The 23328-nt window shown below is 36.4% G+C and overlaps 1 protein-coding gene across 4 annotated transcripts in view; it reads left to right on the forward strand.

Moving 5' to 3' along the window:
- Positions 1-23328, forward strand: part of MED13L (mediator complex subunit 13L) — a 282763-nt gene that overhangs the window by 143795 nt on the left and 115640 nt on the right. For 3 of the 4 annotated variants that reach the window (XM_052654564.1, XM_052654566.1, XM_052654565.1), the window contains exons 3-4: positions 1306-1390; positions 14224-14307. In XM_052654564.1, the coding sequence (XP_052510524.1) occupies positions 1306-1390; positions 14224-14307 (169 nt within the window). The remainder of the gene's footprint in view (positions 1-1305; positions 1391-14223; positions 14308-23328) is intronic. The other variant, XM_052654567.1, reaches the window with a different exon arrangement.

Below are 23328 nucleotides of genomic sequence, written 5' to 3' on the forward strand. Positions count from 1 at the left end.
GAGATTGATGATGCCTATACAGGACTGTGGAAAACATTTGGATGTTTTGTCCTGAGCAGAGATAGTCTGTTGCTAGCAGGAATGTTTATTTGCTGTACTTTTATTTCTGTTTATCTAGTTACAAATAATATAAAAGTCTCTTGACAGAGGTTAATTTGGAAAAATTTGGTAGGTCATGATTAGCCACATAGGAAGATAACAAAATTATCTGACATCCCAAGAAAAGAAATATTTATCCAGTTTTATCATTTTTAAAGGAAGTCCTATAGAGAAAACCCCTAAATGTAAGTATGCTTTTTCAGATTCTAATTGGAGAATGAGGAGATGCAATTTGAAAGTTAGTTGGTACGGTAGATGCATGAAAGTGCATTTTGGATTTAACGTGTTTTAATTCTCTGTTACAATTTTCTCTGGTGAGTACTTTTGTCAAGACAGCATGTTAAAAAGGGAGAGGAAAATTTTCATCTGCAAATGTTGCCTGCATCCTTTGAATATTTTGCTGTGTTGAAATGAACTAATATAATTTAGAAGAAAATTAGCTATCTTCTCTCAGGCATTTTATAGTTTTTACATATGAAAAGAATGTTAGGAATGCAGGAGGTATATTGTTGGTCTGTTGAGTTCTCTGGTGTTAAAGTTCCTTGCGGCTCTTTTAAGTGATGCTGCAGCATATTTCATAGGCAAATGGTAAACAAATATTAAAACTTCACCAAATGTTAACATTAATGAAATTATGAGTTCAGGAAATGAATTTGATGTTATATTAAGGTTTAATTTTTTGACGTTCTCCCTAAAACCATGTTTTAAAAATCCTATTCAGATAACTGCTTTCAAAACATTTAGAGAAATTTGTGTAATGTCCCCCTTTTTTTTGGATTTTCTTTTTTGGTTTTCTCTCTGAAAATACACGATTACCTTTGTATTAATCTGTGCATTTTGTTACTTTAAGTAGAACCTTAATATAATTAATGTTCGTGACACTATTAGGTAGAAACAGTAATTTGAGATTTTTGGATGGTTTCAGACTTTGCAGAGGCAGGTTGGTAAGACCTTTGTGTGAGGGGGATGTGCCATGCCCATATTTCAGTAACTTTAAAATTGAGGCATTATTCCCTCTGTACATAAGTATTTTATGACTTTGAGCAAGGATCAAACTTATTTTCTGTTTCAGTGTAAGTTCATCTACTTAAATTAACTTATTAACTTTGCTTTAGAAAAATATTTTTAAAGTTTCTTTTATTTTTATTTGGATGCCCTGCTTACTGGTTCATTTTTTTGTTTTGCTTTGTTTTGTTTTGTTTTCAGTTGTGGAAGAAGGACTCTGGGAAAATGGCCTTTCCTATGAATGTCGGACGCTGCTCTTCAAAGCGATCCACAATCTGTTAGAAAGGTAAGAGAAGGAGCGGCAGCGTGGTGGTTTTGACACCCTAGTATAATGCTAGGTGCTCAGAAGGCTTCCTGTAGCTCTCAAACCATTTTCACACACAGCTTTATGAAATTTTATATAAACTTCTTGTTTTTTTTTATATTGAGTAATTTCAGATTTATGGAATTTTTAGAAGTAGCCCAAAGAACTCCATATATCCTTTTACATAGATTCACTTACAGTTTCTCTTTTGCCCAATTTGCTTTATATTTTGTGTGATTCCTCACCCTCTCACCCACCCCCAACTTTGCACTCAGTGTGTGTTGTGTGTGCACATGAGTGCATTCAGATTTATTCCCAGAAACATCATTTACACAGTTGAGATTCATTTTTTATAACTCTGAAGTATTTAGGCATACATTTCCTAAGGACAAGGACATCCTCTCATGTAAGCCCATAGGAAATATAACATTGATAAAATACCATTATCTAATCTGTAGTTCAACTCAGCTGTTATCGTCTGTCCCAGTTATGTTCTTTTTAGTTTAACCTCTCTCCTGTGCCATCCTCCCCTCCCCCCCCCCCCCCGATTAGCCCTTAATCATGCATTATATTTAGTTCTGATGTCATTTTAAAATCTGGAAGAGTTCCTTAACTTTTCCTTTTTTTTTCCCTTGGGGTCATCATTGACATTTGGATGGATTCAGGCCATATGTTTTTTATAATGTCTCTCAATTTGAGATATTTTCCTCATGATTAAATTTACTGTATACTTTTTCAGTAGTGACACCATAGAAAAGAATTTGTTAACTATGATCCTTACTTCTGTCTTTGAAATTAATAAGTAATTTGTGGCCAGATACAGTGTTGTTGTTCAGTTGCTGAGTCGTTTCCGACTGTTTGCAACCCCCTGAAAGCATGCCAGGATTCTCTGTCCTTCGCTGTCTCCTTGAGTTTGCTCAGACTTGTGTATTTTCAAGTCAGTGATGCCATCCAGCCATCTCATCCTCTGTCGCCCCCTTCTCCCATTGCCCTCAATCTTTCCCACTGTCATGTTCATTTCTAGTGAGTTTGTTCTTCGTATAAGGTGGCCAAAGTATTGGAGTTTCAGCTTCAGCACTATTCCTTCTAGTGAATATTCAGGGTTGATTTCCTTTAGGTTGGATCTCCTTGCAGTCCAGCGGACTCTCAAGAGCCTTCTCCAGCACCACAGTTTGAAAACATCAATTCTTTGGTACTCAGCCTTCTTTATGGTCCAGCTCTCATATCCATACATGACTACTGGAAAAACCACAGCTTGGGCCATTCAGATCTTTGTCGGCAAAATGATGTCTCTGCTTTTTAACACACTGTCTAGGTTTGTCTTAGCTATTCTTCCAAGGAACAAGAGTCTTTTAATTTCGTGGCTGCAGTCATTGTCTGCAGTGATTTCTGAGCCCAAGAAAATGAAATCTGACCCTGTTTCCTCTTTTTCCCTATCCGTTTGCCATGAAGTGATAGGACCAGATACCATGATCTTTGTTTTTTAATCTTGAGTTTTAAGCCATCTTTTTCACTCTCCTATTTCACCTTCCATCAAGAGGCTCTTTAGTTTCTCTTAACTTTCTGCTATTAAAATGGTATCATGTGCATATCTGAAGTTGTTGATATATATCCAGGCAGTCTTGATTCCAGCTTGAGAGTCAGCCATCCCAGCATTTCGTGTGATCAAATACAATTGTGTAATGTTCCTATTTGTTATCAAAATCTAAATCACTTGTTTAAGCTTCTATTGGTGGTTCTTGTATATCATTTATTACTATGTGACTGTGATGTTAATTTTCAAATGTACCATTCCTTCTATGTTTATTTAGTTGGCATTCTTTTGTAAGGAAAAGGTTTTCCGTTTCTTCCATAGATGTATGCGTTTATTCGCCTCACTTAATCTTTTTATCTTTATAATTTTGGAAAAAAGGGGTTCCTGGTTATTCAATGAATTATAGTTTATTACTATCATTTAATTTGATGTGTAAGTTCTTCTGGATTTGGCTGGGGGAAGTCCCTTCATGATAGCTCCTGTGGTTTTTTGACCTGTCCTCATCATTGTTTGAGCACCTCCTTACTTCCGCGTAAGAGTATGTCCCAGGCTTTGGATGGTGTTTTAAGGGGAAAGAGAGAAGAGGAAGAATGGGCTATTTAAGAGTTTTTATGGGAAAAACTTTGTATTTCTTCCCCTGAGTTTATATATAGTTCTTTTAGGTGATCAGAACTGAGAGGGCGTTTTAGTACCTTTGTTTTTTATCCCAGCTATTATCTAGGGTAATAGTGCTACAATATAACTGCTTAGAAAATGTTGTCTAGGTCAGTTTGAAATAACTTCCTTATTTTATAAGAAAGTTAACTGTGTTATATGCAGTATGACATGTAATAAAGCTTGAGTTCTGAAGAACTTTGGGTTAGATCTTGGTTTGGTTTCAGGGTCTGTTACTTGGACAGTTGCCTTGACCTCTCTTAAGTCTTAGTTAATGCCCTTTAAATTAAGTAGAGGATGAAACTCCAGTACTTTGGCCACCTCATGTGAAGAGTTGACTCATTGGAAAAGACTCTGATGCTGGGAGGGCTTGGGGACAGGAGGAGAAGGGGACAACAGAGGATGAGATGCCTGGATGGCATCCCCGACTCAATGGACGTGAGTTTGAGTGAACTCCGGGAGTTGGTGATGGACAGGGAGGCCATGTGCTGAATTCATGGGGTCGCAAAGAGTTGGACACAACTGAGTGACTGAACTGAACTATGCATTTTGACTTTTTGTTAGATAAAGTATATGATGCCTTCCACTTAATACTTGACCTGTTTTCAATAATTATTAATTCCTTTTCCCCATAAAGTATTATTTGGCGTATTTTGATTTGGATCCTAATATAAGTTTATTTTGAAGCAAAGAAAACAGTGTTTCTTAGAGAAAATAATGAATAATTATGCTGTTTGGCTCCCTTTCTACTATTAGAATGGAAGAGTTGAGATTCTTTTGAAAATTTGTAATAGTTTTTTGTCCTTTAAAATAATGTTCTCTTTTCATCAAAATTTTACTGTGCTCTGTGAATGAAAATCACCCTACTCATGAGACGGGGAAGCATTTTGCATGGTTGTTTTTAGCTGTCTTTATTCATTGTCAACAGAAGCTAGGTTGGCCAATACATACTTGCCCTTTTGTTCTTTTCATAGCTTAGACCACTTGCTGTAACTTACTTATCTCTTTACAACCTAAATTTGTTAAAATACAGTTTACTATCTTATTCTGAACAATTTTCTGTTACGTCTTTTTTTTTTTTTTTTTTTTTAAGTTGTTTCTTCGACTGTGCCAAGTCTTTGCGGCAGGCATGCAAAACTCTTTAGTTGCTGCATCTGGGTTGAACCCTGGCCCCCTGCATTGGGAACATGGAGTCCTAGCTACTAGACCACCAGGGCTCCATTTTTCTATTTAGATAAGATTGACTTTCTGGTTTGATGAGATTGTCTGCCCATTTCTATTGAGATAAGATAGACTTGTTTCCCAGGTTGAGTATGTTTAGAGTTTCTAGCATGAAAGCCAAAACTGAGATTATTGAAATGCATCATCAAAGAATGTATCCTTGAAGGGTACTCGTGCTTCCTGAACCATTTTTTTCCCTTCCCAGTTTGAATTTTAACAAAACTCCTACAATTTATTTCTTCTCTTAATTTTTTTAGCATACAAAACTGTTTAATTAAAAAGTAATTCCATTAACTATTTTGAGAAGCTCTCACAGCTTAGCAGTAGTCATATAAATTGATTTTCTTTATGGTTGCTAGTGTGTACAGAATGAAGGGTCACTGCATTGATGCATAAAACATAATTTCATTGCAGAAATTAAGGTCCCATTGTAAACTTCACATAGAGCAAAATCAGTTCATTCCTTGTTCCTGTGCTTAGATAATACTATAGTGATACTGTGTAGAGATTTTCTTAATTTTAATACTTAAAATTAAATTTTAAAATACTTAAAATTAAAACATTTAATTTTAATACTGTGTAGAGATTTTCTTAATTTTTTCTTTGATTTGTTGGGCTGTGCTGCACAGTCTATGAGATCTAATTTACCCTACCAGGGATTGAATCCAGGCCACAAGAGTGAAAGTACTAAATCCTAAGCACTAGACCACCAGGGAACTCCTTAGATTTTAAATTCTAAGGTAATTTGACTTCAAATATTTTTCATTTACTCTTGAGTAAATGAATTTACTCATTTACTCATTTACTCATTTCTCCCATAACTTTTCACTGTTTGCATACAGTATGTTGTATATGTCTGGCCTGTGTCATCTGTATTAAAAAAGACAGAAACAGAAAAAAAACCCCACCTCACTATTGCTTACTGTAGAGCATTTTCCATCAAGGTGTCAGACAGGAGCTAACATATCTGAAATTTTATATGTCTTTCCAGTGGCACCCATTTCTCAAAGTCCATCTCTTGGCTGTCTTCAGAGGCAAGAGATATTTTGGGTCTTGGCTTTGCCAATTATATATGACATGGGCAGACGATTTAAGTCACCTGAATTCCTATTCCTTACCTATAAAAGGGTGAAGGGCTGATTTCCTCAGCACAGTAACTTTCTTGTTAAAAGAGCTCAATAAATGGTTAACTGCTATTAATATTAGTTAACAAAAGTATTGATGTTACTGTTGCTACAGTTGGACACAACATTAATAGTCTGTTTACCCAGCTAGTTCTGGAATTCCAACCTATAATATCCTTGTTAATGTGGTCATCTGTCCTTTCCTTGAGTACTTCTGATTATGTGAGCCTCGCTTCCTAAGGGAGTTCTTTTTATCTTCTGAGTACTCACTGTTACAAAGTTTCTTCTGCTGAGTAGAAATCTGTATCCCTGTAATTTTATTTTCTTTATCTTGATTCTGTTCATTGGGGGTTGTATATAATTCATCAGTCCAACTTCTGTGTAGTGGCCTGTTCACTAGCTTGGTGTCCTGAGTTAATTTGGAGCTTCCCTGGTGGCTCAGTAAAGAATCCGCCTGTGATGCAGGAATAACAGGAGACACAGGTTCGACCCCTGAGTCGAGAAGATCCCGTGGAGGAGGGCATGGCAACCCACTCTAGTATTCTTGCCTGGAGAATTCCATGGGCAGAGAAGCCTGGCAGGCTACATTCCATAGGGTTGCAAAGAGTCAGACATGACTGAAGCAATTTAGCGTGTACACACTGAGTTATTTATTTTTCCTTGTTTGTGGTTCTTTACTCTATATCCTTATATATTTTTACTATATATATCCTCACCCCTTTCCTTCCGCCTTTTAGGTTTTTCTCTAGTCAGTCTAATTCTCTTCATTTTTTATTGCTACTGGCCTAATGTAAGACTTCATGGGTGTTTCATGAAGATTAGAAATTGACCAGATTCTCTCTAGTCAATCTGAGCAAAACTCTAGGAGATGGTGAAAGACAGGGAAGCCTGGTGTGCTGCAGTCCATGGGGTTGCAAGGAGTCAGACACAACTCAGTAACCGAACAGCAACAACAACTTCAGTCAATCAGGTTAGACTCAGTTATACTGCAGTAACAAAACATCTGAAAGCCCTTACTGACTTCTGGCAGTTGCAGTTCATTTTTTCCTCACGCTCTTGTCCATTGTATCGTTTACTGCAGCACTTCTCTGTATCCTCTTCCCTCCAGGAAGGAATTTTACGGTTGGGGCACCCCTTGTCAAAGACTCCTGGTAAAGAGCAAAGAGCAATGGCAAAATACGTAATAGCCCATTGAAGCATCTGTTCAGAAGTGGTATATGGCATTTCTGCTTATATTTCATTGACTAGGACGTTTACCACCAAGCTTAAAGTCAGTGAGTGAGAAAGTATTATCCATCACTGAGAGGTGCCAAAGTCCCATGGCCAAGCTTGATGTCAGTGGAAAGAAAGGGGTAGCACATACTGGGAAAAGGATACAGTCTACCATGTCTCTTAATTAAGCTCTTCTCCAAGAATTATCCTCCAAACAGAGGCTAGTTATATTACTAAAACCAGATACATTTCTGAAACACAACTATTGGTGTATGTGTACCTGTTTTTAAAACCTTTGACCATGTTGGCTTCTTTTGGTATTTTCTTCACCTGTGATTTCTGAGTCAATTTCAGTATCTGCAAGTATGTAGGCCTTCTAAGTTTTATATCATACAATCGTTGTTATTTCTCCTCCTTTCTGAGAAAGTGTGCTTTTGTTTTCTTTAATGTTCAGTTATCCCTTTTGGCAAAATGACTAGAATAATAAAATACCATTGATTTCTTTTATTCCTATAAAATCTCTGCCATTTTGACTTGACTCCACTGTACCTCACCTTTTTTGTGCCTGCTCGCTCTCTTTTAGTAAGGCTGTATTTCAGACTTCTTAATCAGTCTTTGCAGTTTTGTATGGGTTTCTGTATGTATTTCTAATGAACTTGTCAAAGGTTACACTTTGTATTTTAGATTTAGGTTGTCTCACACTCCTCATTAATAGAAAAGTACTACAGTACTTTAGCTGTGAATAAATTTTGGAAAACAAAAACTTGTAGTCTTTTTTCAGAAATTTCTTCATTTGGCACTTTTAATATTACAGATATAATGGCTGTTGGCTCTTATAATTTGTATAGTTTCCATAAGGTACCATACCTTCCCATGTAACTGTTTAAATGAAGTGAAACATTAGATTGAAAAGCTTTTAAAACAAATTCAGGAAATGTGTGTAGTTCATATCACCCAGAGTTTTTATTATTGCCTCAGTGATTTGCACCATATATGGGACTTAGGAAAATCTTGCTTTGGTAGCTTTGAAGAAATGCTTAAAATGCCTGCCATAATGCTGTCAAATTGCAATTATGTGTGGGTATATGTGGTAGTGTACTTCAATTTTAATTTTCTTAAGCTTTTAGAATTAAACAGCTGATTTTGATGGAAAGGGGTTTTTTTTCGGTTTTTCTCCCCTCTTTCCCCCCCACTCCCCTCGTCCTCCCCCCTCTAAAATGCAGATCATTGGTTTGCACACAATGGAAGATTACATGGGTTTTTTGATGCTATTGTGCTCTGTCCAGTCCACGCTTACTTCTTGGTGGTGTTTAGTCACTAAGCCATGTCCGACTCCTTTTCGATCCCATGGACTGCAGCCCACCATGCTTCTCTGTCCATGGAACTGTCCAGGCAAGAATACTGGAGTGGGTTGCCATTTCCGTCTCCAGGGGATCTTCCCAACTAAGGGATCAAAGCTGAGTCTCCTGCATTGGTAGGAGGATTCTTTGCCACTGAGCCACCTGGGAAGCTCCCATGCTTACTTAGAGAGACTTTAATCTGTGGGTATTTGATTTTTGTAAAACATAATGGCTCTTCTGAGTCATCCATTGATGCTGCTTTTTTAATGGACTGTTGGCATATTCCCCCCATGGAAGTTTATAACACAGCTGTAAAATTGCCTTTGGTCTGGAGCTTCTAAGTTTGCCAAGAGTTGGTATTTTAAGTGAAGATACTCAATTTGGAAAAGTACTTTAAAAATAACATGGAGAGGATTGGAATTATATGATAACAATAGCATTGCATTTGTAAATTAGTAGCTTTCAATACCCTATGGTATTGTGATCCAGTAGAGGTGATTATCAGAGGGCAGATGAGCAAGGTCCTTGGATGTGGTAGTTCAAAATGATAAATATATTTCCAAATGATAAATATATTCAGAGGATAGTGAGTAGTACAGCCTTAGTTGAAGAAATGGTGATGTAACACTGCAGCCTTGAGGGTTCTGGGGTAATGTAATAAGAGCAGGAAATGACTAATTAATACATTCTCATTTTATTGAATTGCTACAGTATACAGTTCTTTAAAAGAAGTAGAAAGATGAGGCTTTAGACCTAAGGGGCAGTTATTAATATTTTTAGGGCTGGGAAAGGATTGAGACTTTAAATTTTAAATTTAAATGTATACTATTATTTGTGTGGTTAGAGAGTGGAATCAGACACTAAATGTTCGAAACTATTGTAGAATGGGCGTTTCAGGTTAGGCCAGTCCTACAAAAGGCCTTAGCCTTACAGAGATTTTGGAGAGGATGGAAATAATAGGGATTACTTGGTTGGAGGAGACAGTATCCACTCGGGCACAGTAGGAACCCGAAGTACTGAAGATAGAAGGGATCCGTTGAAAAAGGTTTCTTTAACCTTAAATTGGGCTTCCCTGGTGGCTCGGATGGTTAAGAATCCACCTGCAATGCAGGAGATCTGGGTTCGATCCCTGGGTCGGGAAACTCCCCTGGAGAAGGGAATAGGTGTCCATCCAGTATTCTTGCCTGGGAAATCTCATGGACGGAGGAACCTGGCAGGTTACAGTCTATGGAGTCACAAAAATGGGGTTTCTTTTATTTAGTTGGAAATTAGGAGCACTGCAGTTTCTTGGGAAAACACTTCTTTGCATACATGTTTGATATAGATTGGGCTGCTGAGGTGAAGACTGATGCTGGTGAGATATGAAGTTACATAAAATTTAGTCTGTCTGAACAGCCCTGTAAGTAGATGATTGCACAAAGGGGCAGTTCAGTTGAGGATGTGGTGGAGGAACGCTATCCTTGGACTTTTATATCTAGGAAAGCTATAGTACCTATGGAATATGAGGGCTCAGAAGGAGCCGCAGCCAGTGTTGGCTCCCTTCTAAACCTCCCAACTATCCTACCTGGGAAATGGGTTGCTGATTTATGCTGTGGTTACTGCTGTGGCTCTTTTGATCTGTCTGCCCGTGGTTTTGGGATTCAAGATTGGGGCTTTCCAACTTCAGAGTCAGGTTGTGCTTATAGTCAATTAAGTTAATTATTTAGAACCATTTGGCATGATGCAGAATCATGTGTACACAAACACACAACTGGATTTCTTTTTTATTTTTTGGCTCCTGTTTCTTTTCTTCTTGAAATAGTGATTAAAGGGAGGTAATAGGGGACTTGGAATTATTTCCAAAAAGAAATACTTACCTAGAATATTACTTACAGAACATTTTATAAATCTGAAATCACATTGTGATCTTTTAAGATACTGTTGTACTACTTTACAGAATTTTGTCGTATTTTAGTAGTAAGGTAATTTTTAAAATCTCAATAATAATGAGTGGGATTACTGAGTGGATAGCCGGGGTTAACTGATAGAAATTCTTAGCACTGTTTGTAACGTTGATTTAAAGCAATTTTTGGCAGATGAGGTATATCTCTAGGCTTATATATTTGTCAACTTAAATATAAACTTTGTCTCTCAAAAAGAGAATTGTATTTCTGATACACTTTAGTTTTTATATCTTAGCATTATCTCTTTTGGGATATCCCAGATGGTGCAGTGGTAAAGAATCTGCCTGCCAATGCAGGAGACGCAGTAGACAAGGGTTTGATCCCTGGGTTGGCAAGATCCCCTGGAGAAGGAAATGGCAACCCTGTCCAGTATTCTTGCCTGGGAAATCCCTTGGACAGAGAAGCCTGGTGGGCTACAGTCCATGGGGTTGTAAAGAGTCAGACATAGCTGAGCATAGCACAGCATTATCTCTCTTAAAAACAAAAAAGATTTGCTTAATTTTGTTCTTCAGGTATAATTAAAGCATATGAGTAGTAGTGCCAGTATTCCTAAACATTTTTTAACACCTAATTTTCCACATATTGAGTATCCACTATTGATTTTAGTGTGGAGAGAGTTGTGATGGGCTATAAGGAAATGAAATATATATATTTGCCCCAAACACATACACACAAGAAAATTCAAATAACAATGTGAGGGTGCCCCTGATTAGTAGTTACAAACAAGAGGAGTTTCAATATTACACTGTGAATAGGAAAATACTTGGCATATAGCATTCATTTCTGAGATACTTATTGAGCACCTATTACTTTCAAGCAGAACATAAAGCATATTGCATTTCATGACCCCAGATATACAAAGCATATTACATGAATCATGACCCGAAAATGATGGCGAAGCAAGGACTTATTAGTATCTCAATATATTATCTGCTACTGAGCCAGCATAGTTCCAGGTTATCAGTCAGGTGGTAGAACTGTCTTTCTTAGCAGAGCCACATGTCTTCTCACAGTTCTTCCCGTAGCTTAAAGCACAAGATGGAAATACTTTCTGTACTGCTTAGTCTTGAAGAATTTATGTGTATCACTGTGCATGCGTATGTGAGAGAGAGAAAGTTTGTTTTTTGGATCAGCCATAGTAGAGATTTAAGAGATTGCGGAGTATAAAAATTAATAATGATAGTTGCTGAGTTCTTTTAACCTGTTTATTGACTAGAAAGAAACTTTGCCTTCATCTTTACCCATCTCTACATCTAACAGCTTGTCTGTACTTCTCTGCTGAGTTGGGGGTCAGAGGATAGAGAGGGAGTACATTCAGCATCTTCACTCATTTGGCCCTGGCCTTCTCTGAGGTACTTGGTGATTGCTAACTTTCTGTCACATCACTGGTGACAGGGTTACTTGTGATAGCTCCCTTATGCAGCAGGCAGGCAGGTGGGCAGGCGGGCAGTCACTGATCCAGAACAGTATTAAAAACACGGCTTCATCCAGTGCAATTGTGCATTCTCATGTTTTCCTTTCAGTGTGAGGGAAATCACTGATCACGTAGACACTGGTTATTGGTTGAAAAATCACAGAAGTCATTTATGACTCTGCTTTGGAACCAGATGTTTTTGGATTGAAGGTGCAGTCGTTTCCATGGCTGTTTTGTGTATTAGTGGTAATAACCTTTTGTTGACATTGCCTGACAAAGAAATATGATCTGTAGTGGAAACTCCAGGAGATGTATTAGCACAGAGTAGACCCTCAGCATTTTCATTAGCTTTTTGCCTTTTGCCTTTGTCCTTGGCTGTGCATTGCTGCTCCTCCACTCCAGTCCTTTATTTGTGCTGGAATGAAAATTGTGAATAGAATTTGTTGCTTTTGCTTCATAGAAGGGCAAGGGTTTTGAAACAGACTACATGTTGTTCTCTTTAATGAGAGATGTTATACTGTCAAAAGCCTTGGAGTTTCTTCTTTCCATAAACTGTAAATTCATGTTTTCTCTGTTATTGAACAAAATGGGTTTTTTAATTCTGACCTTTAAGATTTATGAGCTAATGAATACATTATTTAAAAGTGGTATTTAGTAAGTGAAGATTAGTGTCAGTAGAAGACAGTGTTTAATGTTTGGTGTGATTCTGTACATGTCCTATTGCTTTCATTCATTATTGATTTTAAGATATACCTTCAATTTAGTAATAGCTTTTGGAGAATAAAGAAACATTAATCAATTACAAGATAAACTTGGACTGTAAAAATGAGTTAAGAATTGTAGGAATGTGACAGCATATATGTCATCTACCTAAAAAATGCAATTAAGTCTCTTAACTAGAGAATAAACTTAATTTTATTTTTCAGTTTTGCTTCATGAGCACTTTCAGCTTATGGGTTTTCCGTATTTTCTATTCTAACTTTAATGGAGTCATTCGGTCTTTAATCCTAAAGCAAGTTTATTTATAATCTTAGGAGAACAGTCTGGTTACTTTGAAAAGATTTTATTTTTCATTGTAAATAAGGAAGTTTGTTGTAGAAATAGTTTTCAAAATAAAGCTAGTTGAAGCCAGTGGCTTTTTGATGCAGCACTGTTTTAAATTGGCTCTGCCCACAGGGAGTTACATTGTGGCCAACAGAGACTATTGCCATTTACTAAGGCATCTAATTTGTAGTGAGTTGGGTGAAGGCTTGAATTGTTTCCATCCTCCTTGATGGAGTGGGAATTACAGAGGCTAAAGCCACGTGCAGAATTGCCTGAATATTCAATAAAGAATTGCTGTGCAGCTCTTTTGCTGGTGGGTAAAACCTTGTATAGAAGAATTACATCTACCTTTCTGACAGGTTTTCTCACGAAATATGTGTCATTTCATTGACTAGTGTTAGAGATTACTGTATTTCATCAATTTCAAAATGCACATTCTCTCCCACATTTTTATATTTTCAAAATCAGGGATATTCTTTACAAATGATGGCAGCTCACAATTGACTGGGTGGCAGTTATGGTATAGTTGTCATCTGCCTGTATTCCAGTGAACTTGGTCATAGCTATCTGTATTGTTGTCACTTCAGTTGAATTGAATGCGGTTTTGGTATTATATCAGTTGAGTTCAGCTGCCATTAACATGTCTTCAGAAGGAGTACCCTGTGACTTAACATTGCAAAATAATGTACATAAAGTAGTGTGAAAACTGAAGCAGGGCACAATTTAGAGAAGAAGAAAGCAAATATTCATTAGTGAAGAAATGACTGCAGTTCCTCAGTTTGGCTTTTTTTTTTTTTGGCAAAGCCATAATGAAGTGCTTTACCATATCTACAAAAGGAAAGTACCTAGTTGAAGAGGCTCCGGTATGTTTTTGTTACCAAAATCCCTGCTAAAGAATTGACTGCCACACACCAAGCAAGTCCAGCGTTAAAACTTGCAAAAAATGGCATCAGACACTTGGAAGAGTTTTTCTGAGGTATTCATAAGAAATGCTGTATATATTCCCAACATTCTTGATCACAGAAGAATTAAAGTCACACAGAGGTGTGATTGGATTTGAAGTAATTCAGAAGTGTAAAGTGCTTCAGGAATTTTCAACTAATTCTTTTTTTTTTTTAATGTGTAAGAATAATATATAATGAAAGTCTGCCCAAAGTCAGAAGAAAGTTCTTTCAGTTTAGTATAGTGTAAAAATTTTAAGTGATGAGAAAACATTTTGCCAATTTAATTGGTAATGGTTTTATTTTCAGTGGTGGATCTTTTCTGATTATTGATTCAGTGACTTGCTAATTTGTTATTGAAACTGTATTCTTGATATAATTATTGTAGGTGCCTAATGGATAAGAACTTCGTTAGGATTGGGAAATGGTTTGTCCGACCCTATGAAAAAGATGAAAAGCCAGTCAACAAAAGGTGAGTCTGTGCATTGCTTTGGGTCTTTTGGTTTCTTTTGCTTGACTGCACCTATCTTTGGAGAATAGATGAGTGGAGGAAGCAGCTTTTATTTACTTACCAATAATGTTAATAGTTCCGATGTTTGAAACAGATTCCTGGATCACATTTTATTAAATACTCTATTACTAAGTTTTTGTGGAATATTAAATTCGGCTAAAAAATTATTGGTAACCCATGTCTGAGTTCCTTATAGCCACACTCTTTGGAATTGAATTACTCTATTTTGTTATTCTCATTATTCTAATTTATCTTTATTCCTTAAAGTGTTCTGTGGCATAACTTTACATCAATAGTCAAGTGAATTCAAATGGTGACAGTTTTTATAGAATTGTTTGATGCCCTTAAAAGTTGGTCAACACATCCTTGATAGTTGCTAGACCAGGACTGGGTATTACTTATCTAAACAGTCCTAAACTTTTAACCATCACTTATCATATGCAAGGCTTTAAAGGCAGTCTTTGATACTAAACAAACATCGAATTTTAGATCAGTCAAGCCAGAATCAAAATCCAAAACCATCAAAATCTAATATTTATCTCACTTTCCTTTGAACACATTGTGAATTTAATTGGAAGTTGGTGATTATTTCATTTTTGTAGAACCAAGGACACAGTCTTGATTCTATTTTACTATCTGTGAAGTTGTCCTAAGCTAAGGGTACCAGCTAGTGGCTGTAGATAGGAGCTCTTGAAGCCTTTTGTGGAAGGTTCAGTTGTTTGGTTAGTTGGCCAGAATTTCAGTTGGTTACTCTGCCTCATCTTCCGATAATACCAGCCTTCTCTCCAATCTGTATGTCATAAAGCTTTGATTTAAATTGTTGTGGAATCTCCTTATTAACTAAACCTAATTTATGAAAATTGGGATTTTTCAAATCAGATAAATTAGGGACTGAATTTTCTTTTTCTTTTTGCCAAATCATCATTAACTTCCTTGAAATATTTCCCCCCTTTTAGTACACTTAGTATTTATTAAAAATTGTGTTTAAGTAGGTAGTAGGTATTGTGGGTATCAAAGTTTGCCTGAAAAAGGAAAATGATTTTTAGAAAAAAGTTACTAATGTGCCTGTATGTGATTCTGTTTACAGATGCTTTGAATGATGGAGAGGAACTTTTTTTTCCTTTCATTTTTATTGATTTCATCTAACTGATGAATGCTTCATGGACATAATTCATCTTAGCATTTTCTTTAAATTTACAGAGGACTTAACTTTCCTGCTGGTTAAAGTTTGGGCTTTTATTGTGGGGAGTCTGGATGGTGATGCATGGTCTTGGTTTAGTGCAGGGCTCTCCCTTGCCATCCTTAGCGTGCCTCTCTGTGCTCAGTGTGCATTCCCACAACTGGTCTCTGATGAATTAACTGAGCCAGTCCTGAAAGTTTTGACCAAAAGGTACAGATATTTGTGTGATGATTTGTGAGGAATTTGTGGATGAAGAGGAAATGTAGAAATAGGAGTAGCTATTGTAGCTAAATGTAGAAATAGGAGTGGTTGAAGGAGTAGCAATTACTATTTTAATATAAAAAATAGCTTGTATATCTTTACACTTTATTCAGGTACTCAGAGTCTTCCTAACTTTAGCAAACCAGATGTAAATAATGCATGTAGTATGTTTGGATATTTGATTTTGTATACCTGGGAGACTATTGATTTCTGAGCAGTGTAAATTAAGTTATTTTATTATTTTCAAGACTTTATAGTTGTGGTTGAATCTTGTGCAGCTTTTCCTGTAGAAATATTGATACTTTTAAAAAGCTGTTTTGGAAGGTGTTAACGATTAGAAAACATTTTAAAGCAAAGATTCTATTAAAAAATTTGGCATATGGTATAATAAAACTTTATTAGGGGTAATGACTTTTTCACTCTCGTTCTCTGAGTGGAAAATAGAGTATCTTGTCGGATGTTGAATAGGATCTCAGTGCTTAAGTCATTTTGGGCGGATGGGGTAGTGCTGTAGAGGAGGTCATTTAGGATTAGAAGAGTTAGTATCACATCCTACACCTCTTTTTACAAGTTATTTGCTTTTATAAAAGTTGTTTAGTTTTTCTGAGTTGAACTTCTATTTTTTGCTATTATTGAATTGATAATGATATCTTAGAGGATTATTGTGAAGATTAAATGAGTCAATTTATATGACTAGTTTATAATTTATTTGAGAAACAAGAAGAACAAATTAATCTTTAAGCTTCTTGTTCTTTTTCTTTTCTTTTTTTTAGTACATACCAGTTTAATACCAATGGAGAGGAAAATTTGCTGCAAATGCTAAATGCATTGTATATACAAATTAATATTTTTAGGAATTCCCTAATTTGATATCATTAGACCCAAATAAAAAGAACATACTGTAAACAATAATATTTTAAATATAAAGGAAACTGATACTAGCATATAGATATTTTTAAATCAAAAGCACCACTTAACACACTGCATATTTTAAGTAAGCTAAAATAACTCTAATAGTGGCAACAAAAGAATATATTGATGACTAGGTTTCACCAGTTAGATTAATAATATATTATTTTTTGAGCTATCATTTCTCTCTGTATTGATAGTAAAAATAAGTCATTTGCTAAAGGACTCTGAAACTAGAGTTCTCAAAGTTTGATATGAGATGATGTTCAGGATAATTAAAGAAAAATTATATATGTGTATAAATTTATACACACAGATTTGACCAGGCAGGTCCAGGAAGATAAAAGAAATTTATATCATTTTTTGTTTTTGCTATAGTAGTGTATCTCTTGTTACTCATTCTTGGAAATGTAATCTGTAGGAAAGAGAACTTGGCTTTGTCCTAAAAAGTTGTGACAGCTGACATCAAACAAATAGAATTTCTGATTTCTAAGGCATGTTGAACTTGAAAAAGCCGTAGCTTCCAGAGTATTCTTAAAAACCAGTAAAAAAAAAAATGTTCTTTTAAGATAACGTAAAAATTATTCCAGTGGTGGAGGTTCTTTTGGAAAGATGTCTATTTTCTACTTTAGTCTAGTTTCAGCCCACATTTGACTGCCACAGAATTTGAAGTTTATATTCCTTAGTCTTTGAATGCCATTTTTAACAGAATAATTGATTGTCCCCAATAGCAATTTGGCTCTTTGATCTTTCCTGAGTTAACACAAATACTTGCCAGTGCATTTTTGAATTAATTTGCCATCTCTTCCTCATGGGCAAACCTGCCCTTCTCTTGGGTGATGCTCCAAGTAGCCTCACATGTTTTCAAATATTTTAATTACTTTTGTGTGTGCTGTTAACAGATGCACAAGCACATACACATTGGAAGTGTATTACTTTGAGTGCTTTTGTGCCATCTCATCTGGATATTTTCTTGACCCCTGAGCCTGGGATTATTTCTTTAACTTCCTTTTTATGTTCTTATATTACCTAATGTGCAAGAGATGCACTTGTCCTTTGATTTTAGTAGCAAAAAACAGTTTCTGCGTAACAGGATGGAATATTTTGAGGTACCAATCTTCTTTAGCACTTTAAAACTTTGCTTCCCTGTCTTTCTTCACCCTCTCCTGTCTCTTCACCTCTTCTTATTTTCCTTTCCATCTTCGTCTTTCATGTACTTTCCTTGTATTATAGCCCCAGTCATCTGTCTTTCCCTCTTGAGATACAGAGATAAAAATTCAGGGAAAGGGATCTCACTAGAGGGTAAGCAGATATTTAAACAGGCACTTCACAGATATTTAAACAGGCACTTCACTGTGAAAAGTAATGAGAATCTCTTTATTGGTGTCCAGAAAAATAAGATCATTAGTGATAGCCTTGTAATTTTCCTTATAAATTTACTTTGCACATGTGTGGTGCCTTTAAGAATTTATGATGGGAAATTAATTTAGAAAAGTAATGAGACAATTTGGATGTATTAATCATACATAATAATTTTACCATATTTTTTGTTTGCTTTTGGTGGATCTATAAAATATGTAGTCATTTTCTGCTAGTTTATCTGATGGAAGATATATCAGAAGGTACTGTGTATTATGTCTCTTGAATTTGAGAATTGTATGAAAAGTGAGAAGATGAGGTTAGAGTCCTGGGGAGCATCTGCATTTACAGGATGGGTAGAGAAGAGGGATACATAAAGGAGACTAGGGAAGGTCAGTGAGAAAGGAGACAGACCTAGGAGGACTGGTATCACCAAATCCATGAATTTTTAAAGTGTCAAGACTAGTGAGCTGTCTCTACCAGTGAGGATATATGAAATGCATTCTAAAAGGTAGTCGGGCGGTCATGATGGACATGACATGAGCAGTTTCACTGAAGTGGATTTCAGGTTGTGGTAGCCTAAGTTATGAATGGGAGTTGAAATGAAGATAGGAATGTAGACTTCTTGGTATATTTTGTCACAGGTATCTGCAAAGTGGTAAACTGTTGGATCTATTACTAGGAAGGGAGGAGACATTTAATAAGAGCCTCTGATGAGTCTTAGTGATACTGTCTATCCTTCTTAAAAGTATCTTTCATATACCACGCACTCTGCTTTGTACTTTCACAGACATGCTTAGAGTGTTAAATTGAAAGACTGGCTCAACCAGAAGTAGCTTGTTTATTTTTTAAAAATTGCTTTCCTTTTTTTCTTAATAACCAAAAGGCAATCATCAGTGTTAGTTTTTGGATTTTGTCCTGTTAGTAGTCTAAAACGTACACAATAAAAACTTACATCCTGAATATCAGTAATGGATTTTCACAGTTTAAATATATACTGTCCAGTTTCAAAATGGATTTTAAACACCCTACAGTAAGAGATGTGTTGTGCTAAGTCTTTTCAGTCATGTCCAGCTCTTTGCAACCCCGTGGACCATAGCTGCCAGGCTCCTCTGTCCATGGGATTCTCCAGGCAAGAATACTGGAGTGGGTCGCCATGCCCTTCTCCAAGGGATCTTCCTGACTCAGGGATTGAACCCCTGTCTCCTGCATTGCAGGTGGACTTTTCCTTAAAAATGTACCTATATATCTGTATGCATATACATATATAGTTGAACATATATATATACACTGAAGAGGTTTTGTGAATAGCATTGTTTTAATTCCTGCTAGAGGACTGAAACTAAGCTGGCAACAGAACTATCCTTGATCACTGCTTTGTCCAGAAATATGGATGGTCTCCCATTAACTATCTGACATTGTGGGACTTACTGAATCCTGTGGACTTTAGTTTTAGCATTTATTATTTCTAAAATGTTTCCAGGGAAATTGTAGAATCTGGGCAAGTCCTCAGTGTATGTGTGTACACACACACACACACACACACACACACACACACACACACACACACACACACACACACACACACACACACACACACACACACACACACACACACACACACACACACACACACACACACACACACACACCCCCCCCCCCCCCCCCCCCCCCCACCCCTCACCCCTTTTCTGCCTTCTTTGTCTGCCACCAGGAACATATTGTGTTCATTGTTTTCCTGTTTTGGCTGTAAGCAGAAAGTAACTCCTTTATTTACCAATTCAAGGGATTTGATTACTGTTCCAAAGGGTCTGAAAGTTTTCAAGAATGTGTCTAGAGAAAGGGGTTGTGTTAGTTTTAGTAATAATGTTCATAATGATATTAGGAAGAGGGGAGAAGAAATTTTAGGTACCAGTGGGATTTATAAGTAGTTGGTTTACTTCTTTGATGTATGTATTTGGACTGTTACAGGACATAGGGCATTATAAAAATAAAGCTTTTATTAAGTGTGGTTCTTCAAAGGTATTAAATGTCTATCTGAGGACCTGACAGAATGTGACAGTGTACTTCTCGTGTAGGGTTTCATTAATAGTTGTGTAAGTTTGAGGTATTATAACTCAATATTTATGGCTAAAGAATATGGAAGCTGTGAGTGTTAAGATGAAATCTTAAGTTATGTTAACTGTGAAGCTTCCTCTTTGTTGTACTGTTCGGGTCTGGTCTGTTGTTACAGTCTTCTGCCTGTCTGAATCTTCTGACTTCAAACTGCTCATGTTTCTAAATACCCTGTGTATCCTTCTGTTTGACTGCTTTTGGTGAGGCGCTCTCCCAAATAAGACCATAATGTGGTGTCAGTGTTTAGGGTGTTACCCGAATTTTATCTGGCTTTCTTGTTCCCCAGAAGAAGCCTTTTGTCCAGACAGAGTTGCCCTTCCCAGTTTCCAGTAGTATGGTTTCAACTCCTTTTCTCTTTTGTTCCTGTTCTTCCCCCACCCTGCCACCCCCCTTCTGTCTTCTCTGGCAACTCAAATTAACTTTGATCTCTCTTCTTTGAGCTGCTCCCCTGAGGCAACTTTTCTAGCTGGTTTTTTTCTGACATTTTACCTCAGTATTTATCAATAGTATGTTTTTACTATTCTTGGTGTGTGTGTGTGTGTGTGTTATTTAAAAATTTTTATTTTTCTCTTGAATTTGTACTAAGATGAGAACCCATTAAAAAATGATGTCTTAAAATTGATTTAATGTAAAACAAAATAGTTTTTGAGATTACATTCCCATTTTAAAATATTATCTTTTATAAATGCGTTAAAACATTTGTTTCTTATAATTGTCAGTTTTGCATGAGTCTTTTCTCAACATTATTTAGTGATTTGTTCATGTTTCAGGTTTGAGCAGTTGGGCTCTCTTTATGATGGTTACTTTAGTTTAAGTATTCCCTAAGTAGATAGCACACTTTACCCGTTGGACTTTGCCACCCGTTGCTGGCCTGTGAGTTGCAATTCTGCTAGTGGAAACAGACTTAACATGTTTTGAGTTCTTAACAGACCTCATAGAAAAAAGGAGGCTTTTCTAGTTGGCTGCATACAGAAGAGCTTAGAAAGAACATTGTTGGGGAACATTTGAAGCATTATTATGTACCATTGAAATTGACCCAGTGTTGTTTGCTGAGTTTATCTGGTACTGAAAATGTAAGAAAACAAAGAAACATCTTTAGTATGTATAATTGAAGACAGTTGACTAAAGTATTTCTCTGTTAGGTGAATTGTTTAAAAAAAAAAAGACTGTAAGAAGGTACGTTTCACCGAAGGGGAAAATTGGACTGTTAGCTTGAGAATTTTGAGCTTTGTCTCAATGGACTTTAAAGTATTACATCAATTTCAGTGTAAGCGTGCCACCTCCTCTCCTTTTTTCCTTACTTTTAATTTCAAGATCTAAAGTTAAGCTTTGTATCAGTGTATGGTTCACATCCCTGAAAATGACCACTTTCTTCTCCTAATGATTTGTTGGATCCTTGACCATTTCTAGGCCTTGATTTCAACTAGAGTTTTTTAGGAAAGAAATAAGACATTATGATAGCCCTTAAATACCCAGTTTGTGAAAATGGAAAAAGTGGGATTATATGCTTTTACTTTTTGACTTTATCCCTGTAGCCTTTCCTTTACCTGGTCTCTAAAAACTTTACTGGTTTGAGAGACATGATTATGTTCAAGTGCTAAATTAAACATGTACTCTCTTGCATTAACCTTGATCACATTGTGCATGTTTTGTAGGTTCAAAAAGATAAATTACTAATAATGGCACTAATAAAGGACCCTAATAATGACAAGGCCTCCCTTTACCCCAACCCTTAGAAATATATGCAGTTACAGATACTCAGGAAAGACTCAATAAAATACTTGCTAAGTACATTTCAAACCAGAGGATGCTTCAGTCGAAGTATATTACGGTTACATTTGACTCTGTTTGAAGTACAATACAGGGTATGTTCTGTAGCTGCTGCGGAAAAAAGCATTCTGTATTTGTGCTTTGATTTACTGTAAACTAAGCTTCCCAACTTTCAGAGCTCTTTTAATTCCTCTGAGTACATATATCATAGAGAAGAAGCCTTCAGTTGGGCCATTGGCACGTTGTATATCTGATCTCTTTTAAGGATTCATGTAGTGCTCCTGTAACTCCTTTGAACACGTCAGATATTTTCAGAAGCAGCTGAGGTCCCTGAGCTGCCAGGTTGGAGTTGATGTGAGGATGACATCAGACAGGATGAGGCAGCTGAGTAGGAACCAGTCATCCTGACCTACCATGTAAGGATTCAGAATCATCAGTATTGAGTTCAGGAATTAGAACTTCATGTACATGTGATTTTTTTTTTTTCAGGAATTGGATGCACAAATATATACATTATTACAAGTGTTACTGATGGGCCTGCATCTACCATCCAGTAGACTGCTCCTTTGGACATAAATGACAGAAGTTTAGGACTATGTTACGACTCCTGGTTATGCTGTTAGTGTACATAGTCAAAATGATCCACTTACTATATCCTGTGTTTCTGTTCCTATTTTTTTTTCCCCCCTAAACTCTGAGTAGGGATAATAATAAGGGTATATTGATGTTTATATATTGGTTGTTTTGGGGATTAAGTGGGAGATAATTAATATGAATGAATGGATTGACAAGTTATTTAAAGCCTATTTCATAAGTTTGCTAGATTCTTATAACACTTTATATACTCTTCACTGTATTATGAATGAAACCTTTCAGCGTTTCAAAATTAAATGATCATAATTCAGGAATAGCACTGTGTATCATTTTATTTTTCCATTTTTGGATTATTTAATATTGTTTGTATACATCAGAAGGCTTCCCTGGTAGCTCAGATGGTAATGCATTGGTAGCTCTCACATGCAATGTGGGAGACCTGAGTTCGATCCCTGGGTTGGGAAGATCCCTTGGAGAAGGGCGTGGCAACCTACTCCAGTATTCTTGCCTGGAGAATACCCATGGACAGAAGAGCCTGGTGGGCCACAGTCTGTGGGGTTGCAAAGAGTTGGACACTACTGAGCAACTAAGCACATATACATCAAAGTTGTATTATTTATATAAACCATGAATTAAAAGTAGATACTTCCCTAATTTTCCTCTTGCTTGAATAGGCATCTGTCCAACCTTCTAGAAACATATTTTTGCACTTGCTTTTTACTTCGCTTTTTTCCCTATTGTTCCTCATAAGGGTGCCAGAAAGGGGACAGCTGTTTTCTATTCTTTTTCCTTCT

The sequence above is a fragment of the Budorcas taxicolor genome, chromosome 17, assembly GCF_023091745.1.
Source record: "Budorcas taxicolor isolate Tak-1 chromosome 17, Takin1.1, whole genome shotgun sequence".
In the NCBI taxonomy this organism is placed as follows: Eukaryota; Metazoa; Chordata; class Mammalia; order Artiodactyla; family Bovidae; genus Budorcas; species Budorcas taxicolor.